Below are 15,641 nucleotides of genomic sequence, written 5' to 3'. Positions count from 1 at the left end.
TCTGTGTGAGGTCTGGGGAAGATGTGTGTGTCTGAGTGAGCGTGAAAGATACACAGTGTGAGAGCAGAACTTTAACCCTTGTCTTCTCAAATACCAAGTGAATACAGGCAGTAAATGGATGTATGTGCTTGGTTTCACATTAATGATGGGACATTAAAAGAGTGCTTTTTAAAATATTATTCATGCTCACTGCTCAATAAGCACATTCAGCTGGACTCTCTCAAGGCATAATACGGGTCATCGGAAAGGCAGTCATTTTGTTCCTGATGGAAGCACGAGAGAGAACGAGACGGAGAGTTGAGTCTTATGAAAAGCATTTGCGCAAGTGTAACGAAATTATATATCTTTAGTGTCTCAGAACGCGCAACACATCAAAACTTGAGGCAGATGCGCTACAACTGAATGTCTCCTGCTCTTTTTCCAGTCTTCGACTCTCTAGTTCGGGTGAGCATGTGCTCACACCGTAGCCTCAGGTTCCTGTTCTTGGCTAACAATAGTGGATCGTGATGTGGTCTTCTGCAGTTGTAGCCCATCTGCCTCAAGGTTCAATTCAGGTGCATTCTGAGATGCTTTTCTGCTCACCACGGTTGCAAAGAGCGGTTATGAGAGTTACTATAGCCTTAATGTCAGCTCAAACCAATCAGGCCATTCTGTGTAAACTCTACAAACTGGTTTGTGTGAAAGTTTCTGAAATACTCAAAGCAGCGCATCTAGAACAAGGAAAGTTCCTTGCATTCAGAGTTGGTTTAATACTATGCAACATAAAAGCAAAAGCTAATTTATATATGAAAAATGACTAGTAGTAATCTTTCCGAGTGTATTTATTGCTCAACACATAAATATCCACATGACATATAGATGCAACTTGATCATGGTTGCATCTAATGGTCACACAGTGGCACCGGACCCGATACTGCTCCTCACTCGAGCCGATATCAGACAAAAAAATTGGCTTCAAGGTCAGAATTTTATTGATTTATTTATTTATTTTTGCCAAACTCTGTCCTGCGAGTGCAATTCTCACTCAAATGAGTCTAAATAGCACTTAAGTCTGTAGTCATGCCTGAGGTCTCAATGTCCATGTGCGCAGTTTCATAATAAACAAACAAAAAATGTTAAGACACGAATCTATGAGATTCCAATATGATTTTGAATGATGCTGATAGGGTTTTAAGGCTGCTGCTGACTTTTAACTCACAGGATTGCTTAAAGGAGAAAAGAAGCCAAGTGTGAACCAGATGATATGTGCCGTTGTCTTTTACTTTGCAATGTGTGTACAAGTTCTACCCTTCCAAGCGTAACTGCTGAAATGGTAAAAACTGCTCACCTGAGAATTGTTTTTAAAAACAACGATTAGTACAACGATTGCTCATGCCGAACACAGACGCCCGTGCTGAAAATTAGAGCATTAAGAAGCCATTTGCAATTAATTACCCAGTCAGTTAGCCAGTGATAAGTGCCTGTATCCATTAGGTGTCAACTCTAGCTCATGCATTTTACTCATCGTTAATGGCATAGGTAAGAAGGGTTGTATTTTTTTTTTTTTTTTTAACCCACTAAACCATTTAATAGAGAAATACTCAGAATAAGATATATTTGGCTTGTAAATTCTTAAATAAATAAGATGGCATTATGTTTTTATTTTCATACTCAACAGCTGGTTCGCATCATATGTTCTGAATCTCCCTCTGAACACAGTAACACATCGTCACGTGTAATTCTTGACTGTCTTACAGATAATTGTGCCATAGTAGACACACAATCAGTCTCTCCATCCTCAGGAGTCAGGAAGAAAATAGCTTTGATCATTACATTTGTGTGTTACTGGATGTCTGTATGCGTATGGAAGTGGGTGTGGCCTACATCTTAGTGTTTTGTTGGTTTTCTTGCTTTGTTTTATTACTAATTTTTATAGAGCTGTTCGTTGGACTGTTTTGGGTTTTTTTTTTGCCCACAACAATTTCATAAGAAATTTAGTTTCCCAAAATATAAACAAACTATTATGCTAAATTTAAACCACCATGACCCTGACCAGGCAGTTACTACGGATGAATGAATAAATGTGGTAAATGCATTGGCGTTAATGAATGTGGTCACTTTGTCTCGCAAGCTCAATAATGCATTCATATAGAGCTGAGTACAGCTGAATATTATACCTGTATCCCATCCCAGTGGAAAACACAACACGTTATTTATAACACTACCACGGACTAGGTTTTGTTTGATTGTTATTATACATTTTGACATCTAGAAGATTAAAAACAGGATTTACGATGCAAGATTGTTTTTTTTTTTAAATAAAGTTTTTAAAATTATTTTATTTTAATGAAGTATACACACATGAACAGAGGTTCGAATCTCAGTCCTTAACTTCACATCTCAGTTGCTCAGCTCCAGGTTTGGATTGGATTGCATGGGATTCTGTTTCACCCTATAACTTGCTTTGGATAGAAGCGAGTACCAAACCTAATTATTAAATATAAGGTAAATGTCAGAACTGCTCTCACAAATGCACTGAAGCTGGACAGCCCTAAAACATTAACTTATTTTGTTGTTCGCTTGCTTTGTACTTACCCTGTTTGAGCTGTGACCTGCTTTGATTTCAAGTCCGCTGTAGTCTTTATGTGAGTGTCTGTGCTTCTATGTTTAGATGTTGGCTTCCAACGTTTAAGCCATCGCAGTAGTAGCCTCTGACATGGCACCATCTAGTGCCTGAGGATCCCCTCTGTCTGCTCCAGCAGTAGCATTGTAAAGTAACCCATTTCCTGTTTATTTTTTGTCAGTCTGTAACATCTAGGCACAGATAAATACACAAATGATAGTTATTTGCTACAAGCTAGATCTGACTAAGCACATCAAATTGAGTATTTCTGAAACTCTACAGCCTTGCATTAGAAAATAAGCAGACTTGATACGAGCAACACAAACACATTTGTGCGGTGGCCTGGAAAAACTCTTTACATCTTCATATTTTGACAGTTTCGAGTGTATATTGTTTTTAAACTACAGGTTTCCCTGAACTGAAATATATTTTGAACTGAATTTTTAATTTTTTTTTTTAATTATTTTTTAATATACACGTACAGTATCTGGACCAGAATCAAAGCGAAGCCATTTTAAAGTCTCTTTAAAATTGCATTGAAAGATGTCATTGTGACGTCACTAAAACACAACACACTGATTGTCTAACAGCAACGACTGTTGCTTTCCTTTGCAATAAATCATATCGGTAAATGAAAAGATCACTGATTCATTCATTAACACTGTTCTGCTTGATAAATTTCGCATGATTGATTAGATTTTAAACATTAACAGGAGGAAAAAATATAAATGGCAAATTCAGTCAGAGTTTAGCATTAAAAAAAAAAAGAAAAGATTTTTTTTAAAAATATGAAGCAACACTCGACAAAGGTTTTGAATTGGATTCATTCACGATGGAAGTTACTATATGTACTATAAACAGCAGGCTCAAAGGTCAAAATCTGGTCATCTGTTGATGTTAACTAATGCTTTAAGTGATGTAAGGGAACCTTAATGTTTGATTTAGTACACATTATTGAAATGTGTACTAAATCAGACTGACAGTTCAGAGAACTTATGAAACTCTTTAGACTGACCAAATTCTACCAGGAGTCCAGTCACATAAACTCACTATTATTACCAATGATTCTACACTTATACCGCTGTTGACAGAGGAGGAAGAGTTAATGAAATTGACCTCTGCAGAGAAATCTGTGGGGGGACATTTCAGAAGGATATCTGCGCTGCGGCTTTTTTAATATTTGATGGCTTGCTGTCGTCAGCTCTCCAGAGAACCCATCTGCTCTAAAATTTCCAATTAGACAGCATAGATGAAGCTGTGATTGCTCAAAGTGTGAAGGATATTATGCGACAATGCATGAAAGCATGACTCTGGTGATGCAGAGAATAATTTAGTTATTAAAAAAAAAAAAAAACACACTATCAACTATATAGTGTACTTACGGCAAACAGAACGGTGTATAAGAGATGAAATACAGGTGAAATACCTGTAAATTATTAAACATTTAAAAGGGTTTGGACCCATCTAATGCAAAGAGCACAAACTAAAAATATAGTTCACGTTATGGAAAAGGCAATACGTATGCCTTTGTTAAATCTTTAATATTGATCATGTGACTTTCTTGGCTAGTAAACATGATAATATATACACTCGCTGGGAATTTTAATACAGACACCTGTACACCTTCTCATTCAAGAATGATCCAGGCAGTCAGTCACATAGTAGCAGCACAGCGCAATGCGTCTAGAGCAGCGGTTCTTAACAGGGGGGTTGCAAAGCGGTAGCACGGGGGAAACTTATCTTAAATGATTGCAAACAGAGCTTCAGAGAAAACCCTTTGTGGATTTTTTTTTGGGGGGGATCTCTGTGCACACCGAGCACTTAGAGACATGGAGTTGGATTAAAATAAATAAATAAATAAATAAACTCTCTCGTTTGCATAGATCTATCTCTGTGAGGCTGGTTTTTCAGCACCGGTGTACCTGAAGAACAAGCATAGAGCCAGAAACATGGTCGAAGATATTTTGCGTCTTTTTCTCAGCCCTAAATCAGCCATGACTAGGCCGACTCGCATCCTCTATGAAAGCCCGTGCTCTCATAGTCCGCAACATGATCATTCTAATACACAAAAAAAAAAAACATCCAGTGAGCTGCAGTTCTGTGGGGAGAAAAGCCTGGTTGATTAGAGTTCAGAGGAGAATGACCAGACTGATTCGAGCTGACAGGAAGGCTAAAGTAGCTCAAATAACCACTCTTTACAACCACGGTGAGCAGAAAAGCATCTCAGAATGCACAACACGTCAAATCTTGACAGGTTCCCCTCCTGTCAGCTAACAACAAGAATCTATAGGAGACTAGGCAGTTGAAGATTGGAAATATGTTGTATGTTCTACTGAATCTCGATTTCTACTGCACAAGGTAGAGTCGGAATTTGCCAGCAACAGCACAATTCCACTGACCCGACTTGCCTTGTGTTAATAGTTGAACCTGGTGGTGGTATAATGGTGTGGGGAATGTTTTCTTGGCACACATTGTGCCAATCGAGCATCGTTTGCTTGCCACAGCTTAATCCGAGTATTATTGCTGACCACATGCATTCCACTACGGCCACAATTTACCCATCTCATAATGGCTACTTCCAGGATGATAATGTGGCATGTCACAAACTGGTTTCATGAACATGACGGTGAGTTCAGTGTACTCCCTAAGTCACCAGATCTGGATCCAACACAACCCCTTTTGGGATTTGATAGACCAGGACATTCACAGCACAAATGTACAATTGACAAATCTTCACTAACGTGATGCAATCGTGTGAAATCCCTGCCACGAAGAACTGAAGCTGTTCCGAGAGCAAAGCTTCCACTCTGACTGCGCATTCACACGTGATTTAAAATGTCCCACAGGCCAGTCTTCCACTGTCTGACCCCACAGTAGTTGCCTTTTCATTTATCTACTTGAAAGTCTATTGAGCTGTTGCACTTACGAGGCACTCAGGAGAATGAAACACGACCCGATCTTTGGACAGTGAAAACAGAGCTGTGTCTAATGGAGGCTGCGGATGTCGACGCTGCCTGTGGCGTCTCGAATTCTGCCCCCCGGATGGAAATCCGAGTTGCCCTTCTCCTTGGCACAGTCTGGCTCTCTATCGATCCGACCTGGAGTTCTGTTAAATATCCTCTCTGACAATCAATGCCTATTCAACCACCAGTAAAATGCTCTGAGCATCCTAACACACCAATAATTAGCTAACATGCTCTGTAGCCAACCACTCATCATTGCTTGTAGTGCTCTGCTGATGCCGATAACGTGATCAGCATGGATAAACACACATCGTCGATGGACTAAATAAGCGGATAAATGTGCAAGGTGATACATCATGAGGCTTTTGGGCAAGCCGCTACGCTGATATAGGTGGATTATAGGAGCCGGAAAGGCTATTGTGATGCTGTAGCTGCACAAGTGTGTTTACAGATAATCTAAATAAGATCTCAAGCGAGTGCATTACAGATCTCAGAGGATGTAAAGCCATTAACGACATACAGCTGGCTGATTTTAAACCCCGAAATACCCTTACCCAAGAGGTTCTATCCTATATATCCTATCTATATAAAACACTATAGCGCAAACCCCTTACTTAAATGTGAATGCTAGCATGCCTTTTACCGCACTGCAAGCCATTTTATAATTTAAAACCCAATAGGTGTTTTGCAGAAAGAAAGAAACAAAATGAAGTGCACTCTGGTATCAGTGCCTTTTTCGCAGCTTGATCATTTAGCGCCGTGCCAAGCAAGACTTGTTTTCTCAAATGGGAATCTGACCTTCCATAAGCACATGGTGGAAACTTTTTTCCATTTGCCCCAGCATGTGATGCAAAGTCTCTTGAACTCTTTTGTATGCAAACCCTCTGGCTTCAACTGATAAAACCGAAAGCTTTCTGCTAAAGTGGTGAACTTCTGCAGAGCTGATAATGCGTAAATGGAAAAATGACTTTCACCTTTTTCGGGATGCAAATCATGCCAGGCGTTTTCTGCAATGAATATAAGGCTATAAGACAGGATGGTAAATGGCAAGTTTTATATTATATAATTATTTCACTCTTAAGCTCTACAGATTACCAAGCTACCATGGTGTGTAGTAGCAACTGTTAATATGGCCCTTGCAAAAACACCATTGATTATTATAAGGGTTAGTCATTTATAGAACTTTTAGACGTTCCTTTGCAATTAAGAGTGCTCAGAGAAGCAATAAAGAGACCGATTACCATGAGCAGAGTGCCGCACCATATGATTATCAGTCACAAGGCACCCTGTTCTAATTATGGGGACCTGTCTTTTCTCCGAGACAAACACTGCACTCCGAATAAATGATTATTTGGTTCCTGTTAGCTGCTCTGAAATTTCATATTCATTTTCTCTGGCACAATTAGTCCAATTAAATCTCTGTATCTTAAATAAGACACTGAGGAAAAGGGACAAGAGCTGCTATTTGCCACGGCTTTAGGTTCGGACCTTAATTTTTTGTCCTACCTCTCTCCAGTGCTCAGGACCACAATCCTTTCCAGCAAATGTGCACTCCAGAAGAATGTCCTCCATACGATGCCGTGTCCGGTTATAGAACTCGGCCATGCTGAACCGGGCACCTTGGCGATCAGGCTCGGGGGCAAGCTGGAACCCAGGTGCCATGTTGTCCTCATACCCTATGAGTGGTCCCATAAAGAGCAGGTCGCTGTAGCTAACCTGGGAACGACGGAAGGTGTTGAAGTTGCAGAGAGTGATGGCTGGGAAGGTCATGTTGGGTGCATTGCGCTCATCCAGCATGGTGACATGGTCATACTGAACGTAATAGACAACTCGGTCACCCACCTGCATCAAGAACATACAGAGGGCCAACAGGAATGACACCGCCCAGAGACCCTGCCTCACCCCAAACTTCTTATTCTCCACAAAGACGTGGTTGGCACCGTGAAGGGTACAACCACTAAAAAAGTTTGCCAAGTCAATGTTAGGTGGCTCTTCTTCCTCCTCCTCGTAAACCTCCAGCTCACCACTCTCTTCCTTGTAATTCCCCAGATCGCTTTCTCCACTCCGCGCTACCCGTTTGTAGTGATCATCAAAGCTGCTCGCGTAGGACCCCCCAGTGGGCTCATCTCCTGTCGTAACAGAGATCGTGCATGTAATTCGCACCATGTTTAAAATCGTCTATCTTCAAGAACAACCGTCCGGATCGAGAGAACGCTCGCTTGCAGTAGAGATGGGTCCAGCACGGAAAAGATGGCTTTCGAAGTGCAGGGATATATAAAGCGTATATATAGTGTACTTAGGACAAGAATTTGGAAAGCAACCGGAATTCGCAGCTTGATGGATTATGACCTTCCTTCCTTGTTAAAAGTCAATGACACCAAGGAAAGCCCAAAATGAACTGTAGAGCAGTAAGAGCAGTAAAATAATCTTCATAACAGTTCGGTTCAGCTTAGGACACCATCCTCTTGGTTTAAAGTTCCTCAAATAACTGTAACTGATCAATCTTGCTGGAAGAATGACTCAGAAGGTCACGCTACTAATGCGTTACAAGACCTGAATCTAGATGCGGAAACCTTCTAAAGAGAATGAGCCTGAAGGGTCGGAAGTCCAATATATGTCCCTTTTCTCAGATCTGAGCATCTGAGGAGGATCTTCAAGGTTGGGATGAGCACCTCCTGCCCCTCCACACCCACACTGATACATTATACTCCCATCAGGCCCTGCCACTGCTGCACTCACAGCATGATGTCAGAACCTGATCATCTTTCTTGCCTTCCCACCAGGACATATACAGTAAATGACTTTTTTTTTTTTTAATGTGTCAATAGATTGCTAAGCTCAAATCTATTTAGATCATCCAAGTATCACCTGTTGGGTAGCCCTGACCGTCAAGCACATGATAGATAAACACTAAATTACCACTTTTTCTAAGACAGTTCCAGATTTCTTGAGCACCTACTACACAAACCTATGGGGCATGGGGTAAATAAAGCTTAGTGAAATACAGGATGTTGGTCATTTTTTGTTGGCTTTGTGGCAAGAAAGTGTAATAATATGAAGGAATCTTTACCCCTGTCATTTCTTCATCTTTCATATAGCCATCACACACCTACAGCATTGTGGGTAACAGGAAAACGCTGACCTATGTGAAAACAGACCAACATGTAGATGAAACGTTTAAACCGAAAAAAGCTGGTTTAGAACTGAATCCTAAAATAAATCGGAAGATCACGTATTGATTTTAAATATCGCCATACAAGTGCTTCAGGGTGGATTTTTCTCCTTTTAACAAAGTGTTATCTGTAATGAGCTATGTGGAACGTGAATGCTCTCAGGATGAAATACAGGCTCGTTTGTACATTTTGCTTAAATACTGTATGCCAACATCTCATCTCTTTAATTCTTTTCCGTTTATTTAATTCCCAGATTATTTGGAGTTATATACAGTTACACGTATTTGTTTCAAACGCAGATGCTTTTATCCAAACTAACAACGTTGAAAGGAGATAAAAACCCTGCTTTCTCTGCAGGATCTCAATCTTTCAAACACTACTTCTCATCCTCAACCTTCTCCACTCCTGAGCTATCACAGCCTAAGGCTTCGTATTTGAACACATTTCATCATTTGGAAGCAAAACCAGCCTGGAGGCATTTATCATCATTATTATTTTTAATAATCTCTCTTGAACCCACATTTCCTAGATCACATTGCTGGTCAGAGGCAGCTCTCAGCATACAGTACACTGGATTTGTTGACTTTGGCGAAATCAGATAGTCAGAGATTTATTTTTCCAAAGTGCAAGTCAAGGAAACTGTAGCTTCTCTCAAGGCAAACACACACTGCATTAGCAATTCAACAGTCTGGCTATGAACTGGAGCTAGTGAGCACAGCTGCTGTGTTTTATCACTATTTGTTAATGGGTAATTAACAGTGCATGTTTTCCCTAATGTTTAAAGAAAGTGGGTGACAGTATGACTCATTACAAAATTCAAACTACATGCAAAGATGACTGAAAGCTGATTCATCAAGCCGTACCCCAATACTAGTGCTAGTAATAGTGTTATTCTAATTAATAGTAATAGATTTGTATTTATTACATTTTTTTCAGTTGATAGAAGCGTTTATCCACGTGTAGTCGACACTGCTTTGTTCAAGGATTCTATGGTAAGAGTGGCTCTCTTGCAAATATGTGGTCTGGACTTACAACCATCCTCTCAGTACTGCAGAATCCTAAGCTTTCTGTTTTTTTGTTTTTTTTAAATTATTATTTGTACAAATCTGTAATCTGTTCTTAAAAGGAAATTTCCCCTATGAAGCATTTAGAGGAAAACAAACTGCTGCCAAATGTTTACAGAGATAAACAAGGTTTATTACCTGGTTTTGATGTTCCAGAGTCATCTAACGCAGCAGAGGATCCAATGTCTTTCATTTCAAGCCCAGAATGTAAGTAATCGTTTTTTTTTTTTGTTAAAAATAGGTTGTAGCTTAATGAGTTTTTCCAATGATACAGTAGTTAATACATCTCAGAAACGATGATGCAGAATCTCTGCCACAGTTAAATACCATCTTCACAGAGGAAAAAAAAAAAAGAAGTTTTTTTCTTCATGGAGCTTATAAAAGGAATGTATTAGCTAGGGCGGCTGTGGATCAGGTGGTAGAGCGGATTGTCAGTTCGATTCCCGGCCCACATACCGAAGTGTCCTCGGGCGAGACACTGAACCCCAAGTTGCTCCCGATGGCAAGTTGCATGACCGCTCTGCTACCCTTGGTGTGAGAGTGTAGGGTGAATGGGACACAGTGTAAAGCGCTTTGGATAAAAGCGCTATACAAGTACAGACCATTTACAATTATAATTACAATGAGATGTATTTTTAAAACATGCTAAATAGTGCAGGAAAATTAGAAAATAATCATAATTATTATTAAAATTATATTAACAATAAATATTTCTATATAGTACACACTATGAAAAAGAATACATTAGAATGCATGTCTATAGAATGAAATAGTGAATTTGTGTAAGAATTGAACATAACCCTGTTTGAAACGCAGCTACATGTGCACTCATAGGGGGGAAAAAGGTTCTACTTGGATTTTTATATTTTTTCCTGAAAGGGAAACCCTGTTTTTTTTTTTTTTTTTAATTAGAATTTATTTGGTACAATTTTTATAGAGACCTTTATAGGACTTTTAAACATCCCCCCCGTGGCTCCCAATGGAGAAAGCAAAGACCTTCTGACCAATCAGATTTGGGAAATCAACAGTGCTGTGGTATAAACCGTGTGTAAGTACTGTATTATTCAAGGCAATATAAAATTAGATCAGTGATTTCACTTAAATAGCTCACTGTGCATGTGTAATACTTTGCATTTTCTTCTGCTTTTCCATCAACATTGCAGGAGTTGTGCCAGAATGTAATAAAATTAAATATAAAACCACCGTCTTGTAGGGAACTCAGGGGCGTATTTTAGGTAACCGGTCTGTCATGAAGCATAAGCCGGATAATGAAAAGCGTCGTCTCTGAGGAGCTGAACCATCCTTCTGTGAAACTATGTAACCTTAAACTGGGTCCCCAAATCAGTAGAGGATTGTGATAAGACTATAATAAAATGTGCAGAAATGCGATGTGATGTACTTGACATTTCATTTTGAAGCACTCGAGGAAGCACTATATACAGTGGTGTGAAAAAGTGATTTCTTCTGTTTTTGTGTCTCTCTCATACTAAATAGCTTTAGAGCTTCGAATGAAATAGAACCTAAAATAAAGGCAACCCGAGTAAACACACAACACAGTTTTTATTTATTTGTTGTTTGTTTTTTTTGGACTGAAGCAAAAAAAGTTATCCAACATCAAATCACCCATGTGAAAAACTAATTGCCCCATTAAACTTAAAATCTGGTTGTGCCACCATTACCAACAATTACTATTTATATAATAGTAATAATGGCAAACACTTCTGATAACTGGAGATCAGTCTTTCCTCGAGTTTCAACTTACAGACTGAAGACCAGACATTCTCCTTTAGGATTTTCTGCTAGAGACCAGAGCTCATGTTTCCCTCAATTATTGCATGTTTCCCAGGCCCTGAAGCAGCAAAGCATCCCCACACCATCACACTGCCACCACCATGCTTGACCATAGGTATGATGTTCTTTTTGTGGAATTCAGTGTTTGGTTTACGCCAGATGTAATAGGACCCCTGTCTTCCAAACACTTCCACTTTCGACTCATCAGTCCACAAAACAATCTCCCAAAAGGTTTGAGGATAATCAAGGTGTGTTTTGGCAAAATTCAGACGAGGCTTAATGTTCTTCTGGGTTAGCAGTGGTTTTCACCTCGCCTCTCTTCCATGAATGGCATTTTTGCCCAGTGTCTTTCTGATAGTGGAGTCATGAACAGTGACCTTTATTGATGCAAGAGAGGCCTGTAGGTCCTTTGATGCTGTCCTTGGAACGGTTGTGACTTCCTGGATGAGTCGTTGCTGTGCTCTTGGAGGAATTTTGCAAAGTCGGTCACTTCTAGGAAGGTTCACTACTGTGACGAGTTTTTTCATTTGCAGATAACGGCTCTCACTGTGGTTCTCTGGAGTCCCAGAGCCTTTGAAATATCTTTGTAACCCTTCCCAGACTGATGTATTTCAAATCACCTTCTTCCTCATCATTTCTCGAATCTCTTTCAATTTCAGCATAGTGTGTTACTGGGTAAGACCTTTTACCCAACTTCATGCCGTTGAAAAAGTTCTATTTGAGTGTTGATTTGATTGAACAGGGTTTGCAGTAATCAGGCCTGGTTGTGTCTAGTCCAGCTGAACCCCATTATGAATGTTTCATAGACTGAGGGAATTAATAACTATGGGGGCAAATACATTTTCACACAGGCTCAGTTGGTATTGGATAAACTTTTTGCTTCAGTAAATAACATTAGCATTTAAAAACTGTATTTTGTGTTTACTCAGGTTGCCGATATTTTATCTTAGATTTTATAAGAATTTTTGAAATTTAAATTTCGGAAACAATTTAGTATGAGACATACACAAAAGCAGAATAAGTCAGGATGGGGCAAACACTTTTCAACAGCACTGTAACTGAGTGGACTGCATTCCGTTTGGACATGAATTTAACATTTTATTTACTTTAAAAGTAAATACCTAAATGTATTTCGGTACAAGTATCTTTTTCATTTCATATTAAGTAATGTGAAAACCGTGAAATTAAACTTTTGCTTTTCATCTGGGTTTGATGGACACTCATTAAAGGCAATGCTTTGTATGTGTCGTGTTTGCTGAATGTGCTACAGATTCTTTCCCCATATATAAAAGGATTAAGTGTAATTTTACACTCCTTCAAAACATACAGCTTTCATCACCAGTCTGTGAGATATACCTTTGTTGCACAAAGCCAAATCAAAATTCTTCATTCGATATTTTGTAAAAACCCATGAAGACATTAAAGCTGCTTCAATGGAAAAAATGGTTCCACCAGTTTGTGCCAGCATCAGCCACCAGATGGCAGCAGAGTTCTAAGTATTTATATCTAAAACCATGAACCTTTCCTGTCTAACACATTATAGTTGTAGTGTTCTGGTACCAGTGGTCTCACCCTTGTCATAAACTTTTACTCAGACTTTTACTAATTTCTTGTCAGAAATTTTACTCCGTCTAGTCTCGGCCTACGAGGACTCGGAATGGTTTTCCGACACCACCCCAGACCATAATATCAATTTTATGCCAAAACACATTCTACAGGATCTCCATATATGGAGGCATATATAAGGCATTCTGAAAAAAATATATATACACAATATAAACTAGAATGAATTTTTCTTGCTAAAACGTGTTCATTTCCCCCCTGTGTATGGAGACATTAGGGATACCCTATAGTCTTTAACATGTTTTATTTACCTTACCTTGTGTGCTTAAATCAAAGGAAGCGTTTTGATTTGTAACTCTTTACATGTGCTGCAGCATTTCTTTAAAAAAAATAATAAAATAAATAAATAAAATGTTTCGTATTATTAGCAAACCCTGTGTCATTTCATTTACCTCACCATACCAAAGCAGATGGGTTAAATTTGAGTTAATTCTAGAGAAATTCCATGTCAGTTTAGGAAGATACTACAGTATAACCAGAAAATGAACACATCCGAGTGTCTGGTCTCGTCAGTGTGTGGTGTTGGTCTCGTCTTGGTCTTGCCCCCCTGTAATTCTCTGTCTTGACTGGGACTCCATTGGCTTTGGTTATGGTCTTGCTTCTGTCTTCGCTAAGGTGGTCATGACCCCAACACCATATACAGTTTTTATAGTGCTCTATAATACTCATACAGAAATGTGAAAGTTAGGACTACTGAACTTCAGTAATAATTTAAGCCAAAAATTGAGCACTATGGTCAAAAACCTGCTGCTCTATGCATCCCTGCTATACTAAAAACAGTTGCATCACCTACACTGAATCCCTCTTACACCTGACGTCATAACAGCCCAGAATAATAGAGCATCAGACCAATCAAACTCAGAAATAACACCATTACTGATATAATCCACAACGTAAAAATTTCAAATATTACATCGGTCCTAAACTAAAAACCACACTATTCCTAAAATTATTGATGAATTGTTATCGTACTACAAACACAAACACCATTTGGTCCTTACAATAGTGTCAACACAACACAATTTACCATGAGTCAGACCATGAATGGTACTTTCCTGTCAAATAAACCACACCTTATGCAATTACTCGGAAAGCTCAGCCTATAGAACCAGTGTTCACGATTGTTTTAAGCTCTACGTATGCAACGCTGTCTAATCTTTCCCATCCTGTAAAGTTAGTGTTAAAGAAAGAAAGTACTATTTCTAATCTGCAGCGCGGCCGGACGTGTGTTCAGATATTCATTAACGATTAAATAAAAGGTTGGGATACGTGTTGTACCGTATGACATTTACTAAAGCCTGATCGACCAGAGGATCAATCGGGTACGGCGCTCAGAGCCGCAATCCTAAAAGCTCAGAGCAAAGAATTCGAGGTTCGCTGATCCCATTTTTCATTTTTCACATTAATAACTGCACAAGCTGTTAACTTTATTGAATCTCTGCACTTTTCCACGTCACGCCGTAGAGCATCACTGGTTTTCAATTCTTTGCATGAGAAGCCTTTTTTATTTCTGTGAAACTACAGATATCAGGGAAACTAGCATGCAACAGATTGTTTATGTGGATTGTTTCGTTATCATTTCGTTTCCATCCACCATCTTTGTGTTTTTTTTTTTTGGACTTCAAAATGAGCTAATTACAGCATTTACTGTGTAATGAACTAATCACTGGAACTATTTACTTCATAAAATGATCATGCACACATCTATGTATGTATGTTATTAGTACCTTAATTATGACCTTGATTCCTGTCAGGCTGTTGTTGATGATGGAGGAGATCTGATTAATCCAGAATGTCTTCATCACTCGGGTGAGCGTGAGGCCCAGAGTCTGCCCTAAATTAAGCCCCACGCTGTGTCTGAAATCACATCCTCGCGCACTACTGACTATGGAGACTATTCAAATGTTACAAATTAGCCAGCAAGCTAAAACCACCCAAAATAAATAAATAAATAAAAAATACTAAACTATTATATGATGCACTTTTAATAGGAACACCTTTACACCTGCTCATTCACATGACCTGGTCTGATGAATCTCGATTTCTGCTCCGACATGCGGACGGTCCTAACCTGCTTCGTGTCAAGAGTTCAGGCTGGCGGTGGTCGTATAATGGTGTGAGGAATGGTTTCATGTTTGTTTATTGGGTCCCTTAATACCAACTGAGCACTGTTTGAATGCCACAGCATCTTTTTGTTGGATTGTTGCTGACCACATGCATCTCTTTATGGCAGCAATCTACCCATTTTATGACTACTTTCAGCAGAATAATGCACCACGTCACAAAGCACGAGTCTCAAACTGCTTCCATGAGCGTGTCAATGAGGTCAGTGTGCTTTAGTGTGCTCCCCAGTCACCAGCACGGTACGCAATAGAGCATGTTTGTGATGTTGTAGAACAGGAGATGAACGGCATGAACGTGCAGC

The 15,641-nt window shown here is 39.3% G+C and overlaps 1 protein-coding gene across 4 annotated transcripts in view; it reads right to left on the bottom strand.

Moving 5' to 3' along the window:
• The window catches only part of asic1b (acid-sensing (proton-gated) ion channel 1b), a 349,820-nt gene that overhangs the window by 106,834 nt on the left and 227,345 nt on the right, over positions 1–15,641 (bottom strand). The window contains exon 1 of one of the 4 annotated variants that reach the window (XM_017451112.3): positions 7,072–7,905. The exons of the other annotated variants lie outside the window; for them this stretch is intronic. Coding sequence (XP_017306601.1) covers positions 7,072–7,731 — 660 coding nt within the window. The 5' untranslated portion in view covers positions 7,732–7,905. Of the gene's footprint in view, positions 1–7,071; positions 7,906–15,641 lie in introns of those variants that run through there. 4 annotated transcript variants of the gene reach the window in all.

Source organism: Ictalurus punctatus, chromosome 21 (assembly GCF_001660625.3).
Source record: "Ictalurus punctatus breed USDA103 chromosome 21, Coco_2.0, whole genome shotgun sequence".
In the NCBI taxonomy this organism is placed as follows: domain Eukaryota; kingdom Metazoa; phylum Chordata; class Actinopteri; order Siluriformes; family Ictaluridae; genus Ictalurus; species Ictalurus punctatus.
This window is presented reverse-complemented; position numbering and strand designations above follow the sequence as displayed.